This window comes from Cydia fagiglandana, chromosome 18 (assembly GCF_963556715.1).
Source record: "Cydia fagiglandana chromosome 18, ilCydFagi1.1, whole genome shotgun sequence".
In the NCBI taxonomy this organism is placed as follows: Eukaryota; Metazoa; Arthropoda; class Insecta; order Lepidoptera; family Tortricidae; genus Cydia; species Cydia fagiglandana.
In genome coordinates, this window is record NC_085949.1 from 15859095 (window position 1) to 15880416 (window position 21322).

Below are 21322 nucleotides of genomic sequence, written 5' to 3' on the forward strand. Positions count from 1 at the left end.
CCCCTCCTCTTAATTAGTGGCAGCATGAGCTGGCCACTTGCCATCAAACTTCTGCAGAGATACGGCACACCGCTCGGATTAGTTGCAGTACAGATTGCCTAAAGTTAAAGTGCCTTGAGAGTTTTAGAGACTGGTAGGGTGCATTGGGGTAAATGGGTCAAACAGAAAACTGTGTTACGGTCTTTTCTGTAGACTGTAGTGTGTGTACCACACCTTACCCACACACGTGCATAGCTTAGTATAAGTATAATGGCGTGTACTTGTTATTTAAGACAGAATAAACCTATATTCAGTACGATCGAGTTCTCCCTTAACGCCCCACCTCACATGGCGACCCTGCCGTAATAAAAAGTATTAAGTTCGATAATGACTGCTATCATACAAAATATATTCAGTAAAAAAAAAAAAGTTAGGCACGCTTTAGATGCACAATTAAATGAATGTTATTATATAATAAATGAAATAAAGACGTCTATTACTTAATAATAAAACTTGCAAGTAAATTGATATATTATACAAAAAATTCTGATGAGACTTTTCTCAAGGTACCTGAGAACACGTATGTAGTATTTGGGCTATTGTAAAATGTATCGACGGATACTTTTGGATGTGAAAACTATTAAATAGTGTTGTTTTAAGTTTTGTTTTTAAATAAATGTTGTTTAATTTAGAATTATTACCGGTTAGTTTTAATAAGAATATTGTCTAATAAACATTCGTCATCCAAGCGAGCAAATTATGTAAGTTAATTATAACCAATAAAAAAAAATACCATTGCCTAATATAATTGTATTGTACCAAGAACATGCAGATGGAATACATATTAAAAATGAAAAATGTTATACCTATATTTTTAGTGAATATTGGAATTGAAATGAAATTTTAATTCTACCTTTATTTTTAAATATCTCAATGAATTGAAATTATCTTCTTGGCAGACATTATTTTACCAATTTTTTTCAAATCTATTTACGTACACTTAGTTCTATAAAAGTAATCGCATGTAATTTAGTTTGTCTATCGTTAGTTTAGTTCTTTTTTATTGTTCTAATTAGATTATTATACTTTTTTTTCTTGATTGTATACTCAATTTACTCTTCATTTGATAAAAAAAAATAGATCATTATATTCTAGAATAATCATTTTTTTTTCTTTAAGGGGGGAGGTGTAGTGTGTGTACCACACCTTACCCACACACGTGCATAGCTTAGTATATAATGGCGTGTACTTGTTATTTAAGACAGAATAAACCTATATTCAGTACGATCGAGTTCTCCCTTAACGCCCCACCTCACAAGACATACACAAGAGTTAAGGGCTATAAAGCTTAATTTTCTTACTTAACCCTTATCCACATGAAAAGGTCCTCCTTTTATTTAGAGAATGATAAAATCATTACTTTCATGGTGTTAACTATTGCCCAGAGAATAGAAAAATGTACAGTTCGCGCGAACACACTACTTTTCTCTCCTGTGGGCAATAGTTAACAGCTTGTGGGCATGTAAGTAATGATTTTATCATAGTTCTCTAAATAAAAGGGGGACCTTTTCACGTGGATAAGGGTTAGATAAGAAAATTAAGTTTTATAGCCCTTAACTCTTGTGCATGTCTACAGGAAAGACCGTAACACAGTTTTCTGTTTGACCCAAATGCGAAGGCGGGGTAATTTCGAAACTGACAAATATCTACTAAACTAAAAACACTTTCTACTGGTAGCAACAGTACGCAAGATGCCATGTAAGCGTTGCAGCGGCGTAAGTGTTGCTAAAGTAAAAAGTGTTTCTAGTTTAGTACATATTTGCCAGTTTCGGAATTACCCCGCCTTCGCATTTATCCCAATGCACCCTACTTGATTTCGTTGTACCTAAAAACTATTAATGTACAGCTCGCAGATACATCGGAGCGGCCAAGGTGATCACAAATATCTGAACACGCACTCTGGCGCCTTGACAATAGACCGTATAACTAGCCAACTATAGGTATAGTACTAGAACTATAATATGATCCACAAGTTCAATCCGTAATTAAGTATCAATACTAATGTTCTTTTTGGTATTATCGGGGTATTTTTCCTCCATTTTTGAAATCATTTTGCCTTAAAACTGCGACATTTAAATAATAATCACACCTGAACGAAGATATACGGGAACAATTTCGGGCTGTAGTTGGGTAGTTTTATGATACCTGGTCTAAAGGTAAGCTACGATCCTACGATATATACCTACCTAATTGTAGTTTTAAGATTTTAAAATACCTTAAAATGGGGTGAGTATGGATTACAGTTGGGTTATGAATGGGTAGGGGGGTGAGATGGTATTTTTAGACCAGAGTTATCACATTGTTACGTAAATACTTTATTCTCTTGAGAAGTCAAGCTATTGTAATATTGTGTCAATTCTAGCAATTGTCCCATCTCACTCAATTCCTATCCCCCAAACCCCGACTACGGAGTGTGCTGGGATTTCCTTCTATTTCGCGTTTATCGTTGAATATATTATGAAATGTGACAACAGATTATCATTGAAACTCTAAAGTTTGTCTACCGGAACAATAAATCAACGTGATACATATAAAAATAAACTTTTCTTAAGGTTTGATCATCGGATTTGTCCCAACTCACCCCATTTTATGGTATCCTATTTATTGCGTTTTATATCAAGGTACGACAGCAATGAGTTTTCGTACGACATCGTTGGACTGGGGGCCGTATTTTGAAATTCGATGGCTCGATTTCGTGTATTTCGTTCAATAATATCTCCACTACTAGGCATTTTAATTCTACTAATAGAATTGAAAAGAGTGGTCAATAGCACTAAATTCCCAATTTCTTTCGCTGGTATTTCAAAAATTAGCAAGTCGCCGTTTTCCATCGATTTTCGCGTGACGAAATCAAACGCTCGAAATTTAAAAATCGGCCCCTGGACCAAAAAATGGCTATAGCATTGACTTCTTTCACACTTCTTTATTCGGTACTTCTTAATGACTGGCGGCACTTTAGAAATCTTTGGGCTATAAGCGGCGTCAGAGCGTCACGTGCCGCGCCTTACTAACTTTTAGGTTATTATTTGCAAATTAATGAAACACATTATTTATTACTTAACAAACACTTTAATAATATAACAATAATTTATCAAAATAACACAATCAATCTATCGTCCGGCGTGCTGTCGATATAAAACTAATATTAAGTTGGATAGTGTCACAATCTTTCAGTATAATTGAAATCTATTATTCAGTAGGTACCTATATATGAGCTCGCAAAGGGAGTAAGCAATAGTATCAAACATCAAATCTAGCCAATATTCACAAATATGAATGTGACGAAAAGACTTAACACAATACATTTTAACTTAATTACTTAATTTAATAATCATAAATTACCATAGATTATATTCGGGTAATAAGGTGTATTCCGGTATTTCCGAAAGAAAAAAACCCTAAAAAAGTGGCGGATAATTCCAATTACAATTGAAAATGAGTAATTTATAAATGAATTTCGGGATTAAGTACCCAATATCCGAAAATACAGCTTATAAAAACTATAGATATTTGAGCATCAAATGGCAAACAAAACTTCAGACCAAACATCACTTCCAAATAAAGGTTCACTCAGTTAGAACGGTCTGAGTCCGGGCCGAGGGTGCCATGTCTTCCGACACTTCTTTTCTATGATCGGTGATCACGCGATGCTTTCTATAGAAAACTGAAGTGTAGGATGCCTAGGGCCGGACCCAGGCCGTTCTAGCGGGTCATCCTAAATGGCGATAGCGGGTGCTATTTGACCTTAAAGCTTGTGATTCTCATATCTCAATTATTGAATCTATTTTTCAAAATCATAATAATGCCGTTTCATATTCTCACTGGTTATATTTTTAAATAGTATCACGTGACTAGATAGTTTTTTTACTGAAAAACTGTGACACTAATCTATATACAAAATAAATACTATAATTACTAAATCTATTAATAATATTTAACAAATACATAGAGCTTTGGATACAATTAGAAAATAAATTTATTACATAAACCATTTAGTTAAAGCATAGGCCCGAAACTGTAGAGTTTGAATAGGAACCACAAGATTTAAAATAAATGTATGTACGAGTATCTAGTTTATTCTAAGAGAAACGTACAATCATAATATTGTTTGAGAATTGCTGTTACAAGCACTTATTTAATAATATGAATAATGTGAATTTTTTTAAAAAGTACTTAACTCAAATTAAAAAAATGCAAATACCTTACATAACAAATGTTTTATTAAAGAATTATTAAATAATATTATTTTATTTCTAAAACCACGATTTTTTTTAAATGGGGTAGATTATTAAGTATTTTTTAATATAGTTTGTAACAGCAACTTTTCATACAACATTTTATAGATTAAAAGAGTTTAAGACATCTACCTTATAATAGAAATACTCCTTAGTATTTTCAGAAGATTTTCGACAACACATATTTTCTGGCGATTATTATTACTATACTACATTTAGTTAAATATACATGGCATATCTTCCATTTTTAATATTCTACATAAAGCTTATTGATTCTCTTTTTCCATATTTTTTTGCTTTTGACGCTAAATAAATTATGATCACACCTTTATTGTTAAGGCTAGTACACAGACATTTACAATTTTTTTCACCAAAAATTTTTCAAAATTTTGTAAATGACAGTGACTGCAACCAACCATTTGACGGGTGTAACAAGTATTTTTTTTATGATAGTATAAACATTTTCATATTGCAAACAAACCGTACCTGCCAATATTTCATTATTTTAAACACTCATAAAATCTTTTAAACAAAATACATGCTTTAATCAGCTGAACATAATTCGTTGTATTTGTACAAGAGTAAAATATTACTTTTTGAACTTTGAAATAATTAAATTCATATATATTTGAGGGTGAGTATTGAGTAAGTAAATATAAAAATATTATGCCTTACAACGGACGGTAATTAAATATTTTGTTGTATTGAAATACGTATCACGTTTTCAGAAATCATCACAAAATATAAATAGTAAATTAATTATTTTTGTTTTTTGGTGTTATTTTTCTTGAAGCCATATGCACACTTGGAACTATATCGACATCTATTTACACTATCAGTTCGTTATATCTACAATAATCCAGAGAAATCTAAACACTCACGACAATTAGATAGACAGGTTTATCGATTAGAATAATTATTTTTAAGATCTGAATCAATTATGAATATTTATTTTATTAGGTAGCTAACAAATGACATAAACGGGAATATAAATCTAAAACTAGCTACAATTACAATAACTAAAATTAAAAATTAGGAATACGTTAGGGTTCCAAATTTTGATAGGTATTTTTAATTTTTAGTTTTAGTTGTTTAAATTGTAGTTAGTTTTAGTTTTATATTCCTGTTTATGTCATTTTTAAGTTCTTCATCAATTCGGAATTAATTGATCGATAATTTTTTTAAGGTTAAATAAATTCAAAGTCTATCATCATTTTGTTATAGAGAAAAACTAATAAATAATTAGTTCGGTATCTAATTAAATAATTAGATACCGAAGAAAGATTCAAATCGAGAAACCCGATATAGAGCTTAGAAAATCCAAAACGTATGTAATTTACACAGATATTGTAGTCTGAATCGGGTCTCTATTGTTTCCCAAATAGTTTTAAGTCATAATGTATTGTTTGTCCGAACTTTCGTTTGTCATAATTGTTTTTTTTTTAAACGCGTAACTTTTCAGGAATGCCATAAAACAAACCTAACCTAACCCATCTATAGAATAACCTTACGAAAATCCTGAAAAGTTAACGGTTTCAGTTTTATGACTATCGATAATATGACAAACAATACATTATGACTTAAAACTTTATGGGAAACAAAGGGACCCCAGTCTGAATCGCAATATCTATTGAGCAATTTTTTTATTAAATTTCCAGGATTTATATTTAAATATAAATTTGATTCAATGGCCACGTGCAGAAATTTATCTTGCACGAGGTATCATAATCCACTACGTTTTAAAATTATTATTAGGTACGCCAATTTTGCTATGGAGATTTTTTTTACTTAATTTATTCAAAGTCGTCAACTTTGATAGCTATTCCATTTTTTACTATAATAATGCAAATTATTTTAAATAGAAAGGCGTCTCTCGTGGCGTAGTCACGTATTTTATAAGAAAATGCGAACGTTATTCGGAATAGTAATAAGCGAGTTAGTGAAGTTTGATTCCATTTAAGATTAAATTTAGGTCTAGGGAAAGATTAAATCGATAGCTTTAAAATCCTCGAATATAATTTTTGATAGTCTAAAATTGAAAATTAAATCGTTATAAAATTTCTATATTTCAAAGCACAATCTACATTTTGAAAATTTAGAAAATCTAAAAATTTCACTGAGAGCAGCGTAGAAAAATTCTAATTTAAATAAATTCGAAATTAATTTGGTCCGAATTCAGGCAGAAAATTGTTACATTTTAAGTCAGAAAGAGTAAGAGTAGGTTGAAATTACTATACGTGTGAGTAGATGAGAACGCTCTTTTGACTAACAATTGATGGAATATTCACATTTAAAATATTTTGAAGAATACAAGAAGTACATGACGGAAAAACAATTTTATTTTCATTCAAATTGTCACTTTACTGAATATTCGTCAAGTTTCCAATTCCTCGTAAAATTGTAACGTTCTCTACATGCGTGATTTTTTTGACACAGTCATGCCTGCTGCTGTCATCTAAGTAGAACATAATACAATTTATTTAGCTATTCCTAAAAATATTTGGACAAAAACATTTTTTGTTTTTTCCAACCTATTCATATCGTTCACATTATCAATCTGGATTAGATTTGTTTTTGAAAAAAAGTCATTCGCAAGAAAATTTCATAGAAGTTTTTGAAAAATACCAATATCCAAAATATTTAAGATTCTAAATAAGAAATATCAAACGAAAATAAAACAAATAATTATAAAATTGCTTATTAATAAATTACTTAAGTAAGACCAACACTAACCTAAAGCTACTCATAAAAATGGCAGTATATCTAAGGACAAATAATAGATGGTGCCAACGAGTTAACAAATATGTGTAAGCACCTTAAATCTAATTTCAACAAAAAACAATACAGGCAAATTGACATTTTTAATGTCTACCTCGATTGACGAAATGTGTTTTTAAAAACGCTTAGAATTAGGCCAAGAAAAGTTTGCAGCGATTTTGATAGCCCACGCAGTGCAAGTGTTATTTGAAACGTCAAATTTTTATGAAATTATGACGTATAACTAACATTTTCACTGTGTGGGCTATCAATATCGCTGCAGACTTTTCTTGATGTACCTAACTCTAAGAGCGTCCGGAACGTCGCGCGAGTGCACGGAGCGGGCGAGCGGGTTAACGAAAATTAGTATGAGCGCCTGGGCTATAACCGCGAAAATCGAAGTTCGCAAATTGCGGGCATTTTTCTCTGTCACTCTAATTACGCCTTCATTGGAGTAAAAGAGAAAGATCCCCGCAAATTGCGAATTTCTGTTTTGGCGGTAGCCCCTCTGAGCGCCGCTAACTGACGCGGGCGCGCGCGGCTGATTTTTCCCTAAAATTTCACACGCGCTTGTGCGCTGGCTCCGTTTTTTTTTGCACCAAATTCTTTTTTACATCATTTTATAAAGTATGTTTACTATTTAACCTGCTGACTCTTGGCTTAAAAACTAATAATAATTGCATACTGCTATATACATTTGCAACTCACGTGTTTTTCTGATAATTCTAGATATTTGACCGATTATTCTGATTATGAACAAAATTACTTCATAGTCAAAATAACATATCACTTTTTCATGGTACGAGTACGCTATTGAACACTTCTTACTTGAACATAATTATTTATGCCTACATAATTTATTTACAGAACACTAATTAAAATTAAATAATTAACGATACTGAATTGGCATTATCTACAATAAACTTTCTAAAAAATAAGTCGCGGCTCCTTATTTTTTATAAACTTTTGTTTGTAATCTTAAATAACTCTTAATAATCTTTTGCTGCAAAAATTTCAGTAAGATTATACAATTTGTTTTTTTTTTATACAAAATGTATATCGAGCTTTTAAAATCTGACTTTGAGTTAATTTGTTAATTTAACTTTTCTTGATAATGATAACAAGTGACTTTAAACAAACTTTTCAATTTTCATCTTTTATTTTTTTTAACAACATACTTTTTGTAAATACTTGCAGGTTAATAAGAGTTATTCACTAGTACAAACTAAATTATATGTAATGTCAAAAATAATTATACGTAGGTATTTATATGAATAGCAATTTGTGTAATGAACTAATGACTAATGTACTCGTATAATGTCGTATTTGTATATATGTTTTAAATTAGTATACTATTATGGCAAATTATTATATTTTGATGTTAATTATTGTTTTTTTTTTACTTTATTTCATAAATAAAAACAATATTTTTTCAAGAGATCATAACATCTATACCTACCTAGTTGTAGTTAGGGCAGATAAATTAGTAATCATTTGAACTTTTATTTATATTTCTATTTAATAAATAACTAAAAGGATCTTAGTTATTAAATTAACACCTTTTACAAAAGCTGAGATTTAAAGTTGATTAAAAGAAAATTTTATTCAACCATTCGATACATTACGATGTACTAAAGTATTACCTAAGGTCATGTGGGGTAATATGTAGAAACAGTTTATTTTGCTCGGTGCAAGATTATATGATACGTTCTTATCCTTACCGTTTCCCTAAACCTCGTTCTCTCATCCCAATGTTTCTCTTACCCCATTTAATTAAATAAATATGTTTAGGTACATAAAAAAAATATGCCAAAATGGAAACATCTTATTTTACTTTCATTTTCTAGCTAATTTCAACCTTCTAGGCTTTGTTTACGATACCAGTTTAGAAATTTTAAATAGAAGAAAATGTTTAAGTAAGAGATTAGAGAAATTTGAGAGGATTTTAAGATTGATTTTTATGTCATTTAATTCCTTTGCAGCTTTTAACAAAGCTAGCTTTAAATTAATTAATTAATTTTCTTACACGCATACATGTGTTTTATTTTTTTAGTCAAAGTTCATTACTTGTTGAATTAAGTTTAAAATGTGTTTAGTAGCAGTACAGTCGACGTCATAAATATGTTTACACTTTTGCACCTTTGTAATATGGTAAAAAGTAAGTCTGTTTCAAAATATATCTTTGACGCCGACTGTACCTAAATGTTGCAAGTTCTTCTTGGAAAAGTTAGCAAAGCGCGTTGTCAGAAAAACAATAGGTTATGTAACTGTACTCACACAATAAACTGGAGGGCAATTGGATTTATATTTTGACATGAAAATGATGCGATTTTGAAATCATTCGCCAATAGAAGTACAAACGAAATGTACGCGTATTGGAATTGGCCTCCGTGTCTCTAAAAGTCATAAAATATATTCGTAATATTTTGGTTAGATCGTTATCGTATCAATTTGAAAGGGCTTTTTGCTTTCATATACATTCATGGACAAATAAAGAGAAACTGTAAACTCTCGCGTTTTGTACACATATTTGATTACACAAACGGGTAATTATATCGCGGTAGACCCGTTTGTGTAATTAAATAAATAAAGAGAAACTCAAAAAAAGTTTAATTACTAATTTTGAATTTTTTTTTTTTTGCGATCCTCTAAATTTATCCATGAGTATATTGAAACACCCTTTTATTGACGATCTTACTTGACTTTAATTATTTTAATAACGACAAGACTCACAGAGCTGTGATGCAAATTGACAGATTGAGCATCTATGAAAACAATAGGTAAGTAGTTCAAAACAATAGTAACACCTGTGATTAGAGCATCATAGCTACTGAAGTTAAATAATTCTGGATGCACATTAGTAAAATAAAATTCACAATTTGTCCTTTAATGTCAAACATCAAATCACATATTTTGCCAAACAACAGTTCGTTTTCACTTAAAATTAAAATCCCGGGATGATGTCATATGCCTCTAAGCTAGACATGGTAAGGTAAATGAGCCAGAGAGAGAAGAAGAAGATGGATGTGCATATCTTGATGCCGCGCGGACCCCCGAGCTCTCCTCCGATGGACTTCCGTCTCCTGAGGACCAGCACTAGGACTGCGAGGGCCGCTTCTGAGCAGAACATCGTGACGCTGAAGGCGAGGCTGAGGGAGAAAAGAAAAACTTTGGCTGTACAGTATATAATACATTTATGTACATAAACACATGGAAAAAAAAACAGAGAATATATACAAATTTACACATAAAATTACTAATGATATGCATAACATACATTCGTTGCTCATTGACAAGAGCAGAACTATAAATATAAACAAAAGATGCTCGCTGGCAGTGGCATCCGTGCCGGCCAGGCTGGCAGCATGCGCGCAGCACAAAGGTTGGTAGGTTCCGTCGCCTACAAGTATCTTGATTGGGTATCAGGGCCATCCCAGGAAAGTGTCGTGAACGTGAAGCTATTTTTTTAACGGGCTCCCTTTATTTCACATAAAGTTTTAAGTTATAATGTATCGTTGTATGTATCTTTTGGCAACATGCAGTGCGTGACCTATATGGCTTATGATCGCACACTGTGGAGACGGAGCATAGGTACATGGTCGCGATCCTCGGCAATGTGGAACCGAGGAGGAAGAGATCGTTTGACATATGTATTATTATTAGTTATAAAACTAACGTATCTCCAAACAAATTATGACTAACGAGAATGTGGACAAACAATACTGTAAACATTACTGTAATTTATTTTTGTAAACCTGTGTTGTGTACAATAAAGTGATTACTACTACTACTACTACAATACATTATGACTTAAAACTTTTTGGAAAACAATAGAGACCCTTTTTTAACATTTCTCCAAAAATAATAAGCCAATATTTAGCATGATAATGTTTAATAACAATAATTAACTTAGCTTTGCATTTATTTTCTAAGACATGCAAGATTCAGTTAAAATATTACGGCAGGTTGCATAAGCATTCGTCATAATCTCTTTGCGCTATTTTCTGACCCGTTAACAAGTCGATGGAGCCACGCGAAGCGAATTTTCCACTCTAAAGAATACACGGTAATTTAAAAATGTTTCTAGATAAAAAAAATAGAGATCAAATGGACAAACGGAAGGATGTGCAAGTTCTACTTTAGATTAGCGAGGAACCAAACCACTGATCAGTGATTATTTGAATAAATCCTGTCCTGAATGGCTGCCACTTTGCCCGCAAATGTGTCTGGGGAGAATGGGTGGAGTTAAGATACTTCCTCGGATCGACAAGGAACTTTTCATCTTTGCTCCAATAGTAGATGGCGGCCAGAGTCCACGCCACGCCGATGCCAAGGAAGACGTTGACAGCGTTGGAGCCTGTCACGTTGCCGACCGACGCGTCCGCGTACTTGTCCTGAATGGCTGCCACTTTGCTCGCGAATGTCTCTGGAGAAAATGGGTGGAGTTCAGATACTTACTTCCCCGGATCGACAAGGAACTTCTCATCTTTGCTCCAATGGACGATGGCGGCCAGAGTCCACGCCACGCCGATGCCAAGGAAGACGTTGACAGCGTTGGAGCCTGTCACGTTGCCAACCGACGCGTCCGCGTACTTGTCCTGAATGTGTCTGGGGAGAATGGGTGGAGTTAAGATACTTACTTCCCCGGATCGACAAGGAACTTCTCATCTTTGCTCCAATGGACGATAGCGGCCAGAGTCCACGCCACGCCGATGCCAAGGAAGACGTTGACAGCGTTGGAGCCTGTCACGTTGCCAACCGACGCGTCCGCGTACTTGTCCTGGATGGCTGCCACTTTGCTCGCGAATGTGTCTGGAGAGAATGGGTGGAGTTAGAACTTAGTTGCAACATAATCGTCTTATATTAATGGGGCCCTGGCACTCTGAATATCTTTAAAGATTTTAAAAAGAGACAGGGACGCCACAATGGCGGAAGGGCTGGCAGCATTCTCGATCAACGTATCAGCCTAACAATTCAGCAAGGAAATGCTGCCAGCGTCTTCGGTACTATGCCGCAGGTGGCAGGGGCCATTTTATTCTAGTGTTATTTTAGATTTATTTAGTCACATTTTAGTTTTTATTATTACATTTCTGATTGTTGGTTCATATATCATCGTAATCAGACTGTCGTGTATGATCAAACGAAGTGGCGAAAAACTAAAGAGGCTTAGGTACTCAGGAACATTTTATTTTTCTCCTTTCAAAAAAATCATTCATTTAAGTTAGTATTATACGTACGTGTACTATGTAGACGTTGCAGCCATTATCTACCGTTGTATAAAATGGTCCCAGAGAGCTAAAAGCCTTATCTCCCTGAAGACTAGACCGCTGTAAGATGAGCCAGTCACGTTTTAACCACTTATTTCGTGTAATGGACTCACGCCACTATGTCAAGGTGTGGCGCAATTTTTAAAGCCATTACATTATTATTAACTTTAAGGTTTTAAAGTAAGCTTGCACTCATTTATTGTGTAATAAGTGTTATAAAATGAATAATGAATAAAACTAAAATTAACTACAATCAAGATAACTAAAGCTAAAAAATTAAAAATACCTATCAAAATTTTGCACCCTTGGTAAGGTTGTGTTTAACCTTTAATGTTTTGATGGTTTTGGGTTTTAAGGTTTTATAAGGTTTAAATTTTAAATAGTGTATTTGCCATTACACTTTAATATTCGCTTCTTGAATATTTATTTTATCGAGGTTACTCACATGACATATCTTCAAATTTACGAAGTACCCTTGCATTTATTTCTTGTATTAAGGAAATATTTAGATAGAAACCGCAGCAACTTTATTGCTTTAAGGACAATTTACGTTAGACCGGGTCGTGTCCGGGCCGGAGCTTCCGGCGCTTACTTTTCTATGACATGTCAGTCGATCACGTGATGCTTTCCATAGAAAACGATGTGCCGGAAGCTCCGGCCCGGACACGGCCCGGTCTAACGTGAGTCATCCTTTAGTGGCACTGGTGCAGCATTGCGACGTAGGAAAATAAAATTAAAAGGCAACCATTTATATTATTTAACTGAAAAAATAAATGTTAGATGAGGAACGTGAATATTCCTAAATCTTCAGCGAAAACGTTGCCGTTCAAGTAAGAATAATCTTACCTGGTATACTAGTTCCTAGTGCCACGAAAACTATGGCAGTCACAGAGTCCTTAATTCCAAGGGTGCAGCCGAAGTGCGAGGCCACGTCACCAATGACGGCGGTGACGAGGCCGATACAGATGATGGAGATCACGAAGCATACGTAGCCTCCACCGATATCTGGTCAAAAACATCAAATATAAGTTATGATAAGGACCCGGGTATGTCCTTAAACCACGTCCAAGACCACCGGTGGACGGGCAGCAGTGTCCCTCAAATTCGGTGTACTCGACTGCGATCGCCAACCCGCCTGCCAAGCGTGGCGATTATGGCATTTACCCCCCAAAAAAGGGGGAGGCCTATGTTCAGCAGTGGACGTCTTATGGCTGAGATGATGAAGTTATGGTAAGGAGGTAGATTCTAAATTAATAATCCGTTATGGTTTTGAACTGGTTTTGATATGACATTGACGTTGGTTTTGGTAACTGAAACGCATTTCACGCACGACGTTCACTTGTTTCCGCTCTCGCGCTAAAACTCTGTGACTGTATATTTTCAGTAGAGTTCGCGCAAAAGGCCTGGAGTAGGTACCTATAAAGTATACAGTATGTGTCTGACCATGGGGCTTTAATTCCAGGGCTTGATTTTACTCGCTAAACTGAGCTACTTTTACTATGGGACCAACCCTAAAATCGGGGAAAAATTTTTGACTTTTCCATAGAAAACCCCGACATCTGATCAGCCAAAATGTATGAAAAAGTAAAAAAAGTTTTCGGGATTTCGGGGTTGGTGCCATAATAAAAGTAGCTCAGTTTAGCGAGTAGAATCAAGCCCTGGATTTAAAGCCCGATGGTCAGTAACACCCTGTATATTCCCCGATATGCCCTAAGGAGTAAATATTTTACTTATATTTTCTTGAGTGGAGTGTTCGTAATGGATGGTCATTTAGGTACTGCTACAGGCTGTGACCAAACGCTTATTACATTTCTGGATCGACCTAAGTGGATGGCATAGTAGCGTATGTATTTACATAATGTTGTTATTTTTTACTATAAACATTCCAATTCTACCACAGAGTTACAAAGTAACTGTCTGGACTGTCTGTCTGTTACCTCTTCATGCTAAAATCCCATCCAATTTAAATGATTGGTATTTGGTAAAGAGTAAGTAAGTAAGTAAATACACTTTATTGAACCACAAAGAAAAATACAATAACAGATTTACAGTGTAAGAGATGGTTTGGGTTCCGATAAAGGGCATAGAATAGTTTAATAACGAAAATCATATGTGACCATTTACTCATAGCATTAATAATTCTGTGCAGACGCAGTCGTGAACAGAAGCTTGCACAGTCAAGTGTAAAAACATGGGTGCACACATCATACTCAAAAATATGTCCCATACCTCTTTTGAGTAGGTAAATTATACAGGATGTTTGGTGCAAATTAAAACGGCAGATAGGTTGAGTCATTTGCTATCTTCTCAGGCCTAGAAATTTTTAATTTGGCGTAAAATTTTTTTCACTTGCATGCCAATTTTTCGTAAATTTCCATTTTTTACTTGCATAGTAGTAAAACATAGTAAAAACAATGGCCAATTTTGTTTTTCTAGGCATGAGTAGATAGCAAATGACTCAACCTATCTGTAGTTTTAATTTGGCAAACGATGTACCAAACACCCTGTATGCACCCGTATTTGTACACTTGACTGTAGGTACTTAAAATAAAACCGTAAAAACTTAAGTAAATTAGTCGGTCAACTCAGCGTTAAATGACTAAAAACAAAATCGCCAAAAGGACCGAAATCCCACAGTTAAAAACGTAACCGCAACACATTTATAGCGCCCCCGGGACGGGCACTGATTACCGCCTAATTTAAACCGGAGGCCAATTCTGATTTGATATGGTTTTGATCTTCTTCTTCTTCACTGAGAAAAAAATCGTTTAAAACAATTGAAATCGCATTAACATTTAAATGCTTTAAACAGTTCCATATGAGCCTATCGAACCAAGCAGTCAATTTTAGTGTTTGTACGTTACGGTACACGGTACGTACATTAGTTGATATTGTATATAGCAGTTAATGTTAATGAAATCACTTTAATGTGTGCTCGATAGATCATATTTTTTTCAGTGTTTAAGAGGTGTGCTCTTGTCGGTAGAGCAATCTCCAACTCGTCCGGTCCTCTGCCAACTCCTTAACCTTCTGATATGACACGACCTTAATAACCTTATCTTTTATTTGGTTGATATAATTTATCCTCGGTCTTCCTCTTTTTCTCTTTGCCCCTATTTTTCCTTCTATGATGTTCTTCAGGAACAGATAGTATCGCAGCAGATGACCAATGGTACTCCTCTTCTATTTTTTGTTGTCTTTTTTATATTTCTATTCTTTTTAATAATATCTAGAACCCTAACATTTGATATACAGGGTGATTCAGGAGACGTGAGCAGGACTAACACTGCGCATTTCGTAAATTATAAGCAACTGTTTCGTATTAGTATTAGCGAGGTTAACGTTAATTTTCTAGTCGTGTTGAAAAAAAAGTTATTAATTTATTCACGACATGCATGGTCACCCTACAATTAGAATACTAAACTACCGATATTCTGTGTCAAATTGAATGTCATCACGGTCTGGTTACTATTGAAAACTCGTATCTCACTCAAGTTTGACAGTTTATTTTCTTCGTAATCATAATGCTGTCATTACGGTGAAAGAGGTTTTATGTTTATTAATTAGGTCTTGTAGGGTGACCACGATTGTAGAGAATTAAGTTTTACCTCGCCAAAAAGTTAAAAATAGGAAAAAGTGTGGTTGTTACACCTAAATACGACGGTGAACGATCAATTATCAGTTACTGAGTGTGCAGGATTAGTCCTGCTCACGTCTCATGAATCACCCTGTATATTATGGTTTTGATACTACATTCAGAATATTCAGATGGTAATTTTATTTGGTATTGGTGATATCTGTTACAAAAAGATAGGACTTACCTGTAGGGGGGATGAGAGCAAAAATAATCTTCCAGAACAGAGTTACTACGTGCATTAAGTAGTCTGACACCGAAGGAGGTTCGTCAGGGTTGTCCGATCCTGAAAAAAGAGAAACCATTAGTTTATAACTTCTTACGGTAGGTGTCACTATGAGACTATCTAATTTCGCACGCTTCACGTAATCTTCCGTAGCTAAGCGCCACTTCCACCATTCCACTAAACCTGGGTTAACCGGTTAAACTTGCAGTTTCCATGGTTACCAGTACAATTTGACACTAAGTTAACGGTTTAACCGCTTAACCTGTGGTTAGTGGGATGGTGCAAGTAGCATCTTGGTTAAGAACGATCTGACTGGTGTTCCCAAAGCTCACATGTTCGAGTATTACCGGATCCGATGAATTTTTAGTTTTTTCCGACAAGTTGCAGCATTATTTAATTCTCATAAAACTTCTCTATAAAAACTAGACCAAAACTTTGAAACCGAATCTCCACTTGAGGTGTCAAAGTTGGCGGAAAGAAATATTCACAAACAGATCCAATTTATGTTTGTAGAATAACTGTAAACTTTTGAAATGGACGAGCCTACAACTTGTACATAACAGCTTTTTAGGTTAAAAGCTTTTGCTTAATGGATGTTTTGAGAAGTTTCAACGCTATCTACATACATTTTATTACGTAAACTGTGTACTTCAAGTACAAAACTGTGTTTTAAAGGCATAAGTTTACCCTTACTACTTACTACTGCCTAAATGTCCAGTTGTCATGTCAGTTTGAATGACGAATTAAATTATGGAAAAGGAAGAAACATGAAATAGTACATTTCGATGCTAGTGCGGAAGGTATGTCATTACTTCACGAGTACCGAGATATCTTGCCACGAGCCGCAGGCGAGTGGCAAGACTCGGGACGAGTGAAGAATGACATTTCCGCACGTGTATCGAACGACGTTTTTTAATACAGTTGCGAAAAAATAAGAAAAACATTGTTAATCGTACACTAAACAAAAGTGGTAACAGTGACAGCTCGGTTAGACGTCGTCTTTAAGTATATTATATCTATGGGCGTTTGGCAGCTATTCCGTTCCATTCAGTCAACTTATTAAGAACGGAATTTTCAATATTGAATATTAAAAAATAAACGTGTTATAATGATGAAGAGGTAAGTAATTAAATATGAAATATGTAATATTTTTAGTATTCTTACATTAACGGTAGGTTTTTATGCTGATTACGACGTTTAAAGGAAACTAATATTAACACTCATCAATAAGTAGTCGTGAATTGGAACAAGTATAAATTTAAAAAAATTGGAAAAGTAAAAAGCACTAGTTCGAGATAACCAACTTTCCGCACGCTAAACAGCTACGTAAAGTAGCACTTTTTGAGCAACTGTATTAAAAATAATCTTTTTACCTTTGGATTGGATTTTTTCGTTTATACAAAAATTTTTTTGTTATAATTATTAATCTAAAAACTCATAAAAGTTAGAACGCCGGTTAAAAAAAAAATCTGTACGGATCGGATAATTTTGATTAAGAGGAACAAAACTAGGTAGGTAGAGATAACAAGGGGGAGGGGGGAGATTTCCAAACGACATGGTCATATTTTTGAATGATTGTGATGAAAAAAGAACAAAATTTTGACATTGACGCAAATTATTGCATACTTTTTATCATCTAAATCTTACAACCTATTTTTATTCTTTGTCTGCATTTCTTCAAGTAAAATTCAATAGTTAAAAAAGAAAACATTTAAGCAAGCCATATGCTTAGTTTTTCTTACCGGAACTGACGGTGAGCGCCTCAGAGAACTGTTCCTTCCACGACGACGTGCCTATGATTATTGATGCGTTCGCCCTTTGTACCAGCTTGTCCACCGTATTCTGAAACAAAAGAACAAAGGCTGCAGGAATACCTGAGATCAAATGCGCCCTAGTGCTGAAAACTTGCATTCTTGGCTGTACGAAGATAAAGAAGAAATGCTTACATTGTTAAAGCGGATAGAAACATTAATGAATACACGATTAGTTTTGTAGATTAGATTAATTTTTATTAGGTATCGAGTTAATATGAATTATTAAATATAATTGTAACAATCACCTGATATTTAATCTGATATTCTGCATAAATACTTAGAATAATCAGTTTCAATTTAAAATGTATTGCACAAAAATATAGGAAAAAAGGATATTTTTGGAATTATCCCATTGTTAATCGTGGATGGACATAATTGTATTTTTTTTATATTATAAACTAAAACATCATCATCACGGCATTGTAAGTAATCTAATAGTGACAAAATTAAAAAATTAAGCATTTGTAGTCCTTCTTTATAATCTATCAAAGGTTATATTTTATTACAAAATATTAGCGTAGTCCTACAAAATATAAAGCAATGCCAAGGCCATTTTCATATAATCTGTAATATTTCCAATACACACGTAATATATTCCTCCTTTTCCCTAGGAAACCCACTGAATAGGTACATTATATCCCGACCTTCGGTCGTCAATTCGCAATCAACAGAAATGGCAGACTTTTCCAAGGATCGACTAAGTGTAGCCCTGTGCCTAACGATGTAGGCAACATTTATGTCCATATTTATTCCAATTTCAACCGTATATGTTGTGTATAAGAATGAAAATCGAATGATGAGGAGCCGCGTGTCGGTAACAAGAATAGTTAATCGACTTTATATAGTTTATTATAAGCTGTTCGCGTGATTTGTGTAATCAGCAGTGAAGTCCTTTTAATACACTTTCTTCGTATAATTTTATTTACGTAATAATTACTACTCTGTTAAGTACTACAAAATACATTTTAGTCAGTACACAGGCACATTTTAACTACAGCGCAGCAGTAACTTTATACCTAGGTCAAAATAATTTTCGTTATCTTGTTTTTTGTCTTCAAAAAATGTGACGGAGTGGAGCTTTTTGTATAGGGTGAAATATGCGTGAAATTTAGTTTTGAATTTTTCTCATGTGATTTTTTTTTATTTATTTGAGAAAAGACAAAAATACAAGCGTGACAGAGTGGTCAGAAACAAGACAACGAAAGAATCTTGACCCACCTATGTATTGCTGTTTTTAGAGTCACTCGAAGCACTGTCGTTAGGGGAATACTTCTGGGGTTTATTTTAGAACTTCCGCAAAGACACGTTTAATAGTTTGGAAAATGCAATAGGTCCCGCAACGACAATCCTGCTCAACCTCTAGCACGCTTAGTTACTTAGTTATTTTATGAACTCCTGAAGGGAAATGTCACGAAACCTAGACTTTTAAACCCTAGCGAAAAATAGTAACTAAGCGAGCGAACTAAGAATTCAAAATGGATTCCAGACGCATTCGAGTATACTCTTTGTAATAAATTTGTGTTCGTACGGTTTTCAAAACGATTATCCTTTTCAAAATAAACTAACCACTGTGTAAACCGTTCTCAGTGAATTCCCCAGACGCTGCAAGCCCCAGCGTAGAACGAATTTGCTCAGAGCTTTTTTGTGACCCTCTGAAAAAGACATTTGTCTGTCACTGTCACGTTAACACAACATCCAATTACGCTAAGCAGGGGCCTTATTCCACTTGTGCAAAACTGACATTTCAAATCAACATCACATCAACAGATGATTGTATCGCATTGTTCAATGGAATCGCGTTCTATCGCAAACTTGTGATCGAAAAATAAGTAAGAAAAAATCAACTTTGTTTTATTACTACTATACGGTTTATAATGACTTTGAACTCGGGGTAGGTCGGTTAAGTCGGTTTGGTTCGGTTGTCACCTAACTGTGGATTGCTAATGTCAAATTTTGACAGGCATGGATACTATCGCTAGACTTTTTTGTCCATGGGCTTGGGCACCATCTTGGAGTTTTTGACGTGCGAAAGGGTATTTTATAGCATAGAGTAAAGCTTTTTTTTTTCAATATATACGTTTACAGGAATTAATGACATCTTGTGAGCGATAGATGAACTAAAGCGCTATTCATGGTGCGGCGGCGAGTAGTGGAACTATATGTGACAATTTCCATCAATCAAAAGGGGACTACACTGTTGATGGTCGATAAAGGCTATTATTAATTGAATTTTAACAACACGAACGCCTTATTGACAAGCGCTCTTTTTGTTGAACCCACACCTACACGTCAAATAATGCTCGCTCCACACATTCACCTATGAACGCTCAAAAATGCCTATTCACGCAAGTTGTAATTAAACCATATTTAGAAAAGTCAGTTTTTATTACTGGGTGGAATTAGGGATGAAAATCCCGGAAAAAAACAAATGCTTATCGCACACACAAAAAACAACACAAAATTTCGTTTTTTCCGGTTTTTTTCCAGTTTAGGATGACTCACGTTAGACCGGGCTGTGGCCGGGCCGCCGGAGCTACCGGAGCTTCCTTTTCTATGCAAAGCGTTAAGCAGGCTACTGACCAGCCTTCCAAATGGATGCCGTTACAATGGATTCATCCAAATGGACGGCATCCTAATACTAAACATTGTACGTTTTTGACATTCACGGACCGATTTTGGAATGTAGCCACGCTATTTGGACTGTTGGAAGGTTCGTCAGTGGCCACCTTTATGTCATCACCAGGGCTCGGGAATGGCACGGTGCGGGCCCGGCTCGGTCTTGCTATGTGCAAAGCCCTGATCCCCCCGAGTTTCTTGACAATTTTCACTATGACATTGATGCATCAAGGTGATTTGCTTACAGTGCCTATGTTTACAGATAGGCTACCGCAAAACGTGATAATCGAAATTTCGTTATCTGCCTCTCTGTCGATCGAATGGCCATGAGTGATAGAGGCAGAAAACGATATTTCGATTTACGTGTTTCGCGGTAGGCCCTGGGATGTGCTATTAACGCAGGGTTTTGCGTAATATTGCCTATTTCCTGCCTCAAATTACAGTGTGACAAAAACCAGTAGAATATAAATAAGGGCGCCACTTTCTACGTTACTGTCTCTCTTTTTTGACGTAAAATGCTTAAAAAAATGGCATCAATTTAGTATCGAAGATTTTTAGTTCCAGTTTATTTAATTTCTACTATTTTATGTCGCACTTTGGGTATAGGCACTAACTACTGAAATAATACAATAGTACTCTTTGTATATATATTTTTTATAATAAACTAAACGGGGATTGGCTCTAGTCACACCTGATGGAAAGTGAAAACAGAGCCTAAGATGATGGAGCTTACC

General features: G+C 34.6%; 1 protein-coding gene and 1 long non-coding RNA gene across 6 annotated transcripts in view; both read right to left on the bottom strand.

The window, feature by feature from the left end:
• Positions 1–3085: 3085 nt before the first annotated feature.
• On the bottom strand, positions 3086–11620 carry LOC134673294 (uncharacterized). Its single transcript, XR_010099452.1, has 2 exons — positions 11490–11620; positions 3086–10180 (listed from the first exon to the last, which is right to left on the bottom strand). It is a non-coding gene; the product is annotated as an uncharacterized LOC134673294 (long non-coding RNA).
• A 43-nt stretch (positions 11621–11663) lies between these two features.
• The window catches only part of LOC134673397 (sodium/calcium exchanger 3), a 217329-nt gene continuing 207670 nt past the window's right edge, over positions 11664–21322 (bottom strand). For all 5 annotated transcript variants that reach the window (XM_063531374.1, XM_063531375.1, XM_063531373.1 and 2 more), the window contains 4 exons: positions 17901–18000; positions 16120–16218; positions 13145–13303; positions 11664–11843 (listed from right to left, as the gene is read on the bottom strand). In XM_063531374.1, coding sequence (XP_063387444.1) covers positions 11668–11843; positions 13145–13303; positions 16120–16218; positions 17901–18000 — 534 coding nt within the window. In that variant the 3' untranslated portion in view covers positions 11664–11667. The remainder of the gene's footprint in view (positions 11844–13144; positions 13304–16119; positions 16219–17900; positions 18001–21322) is intronic.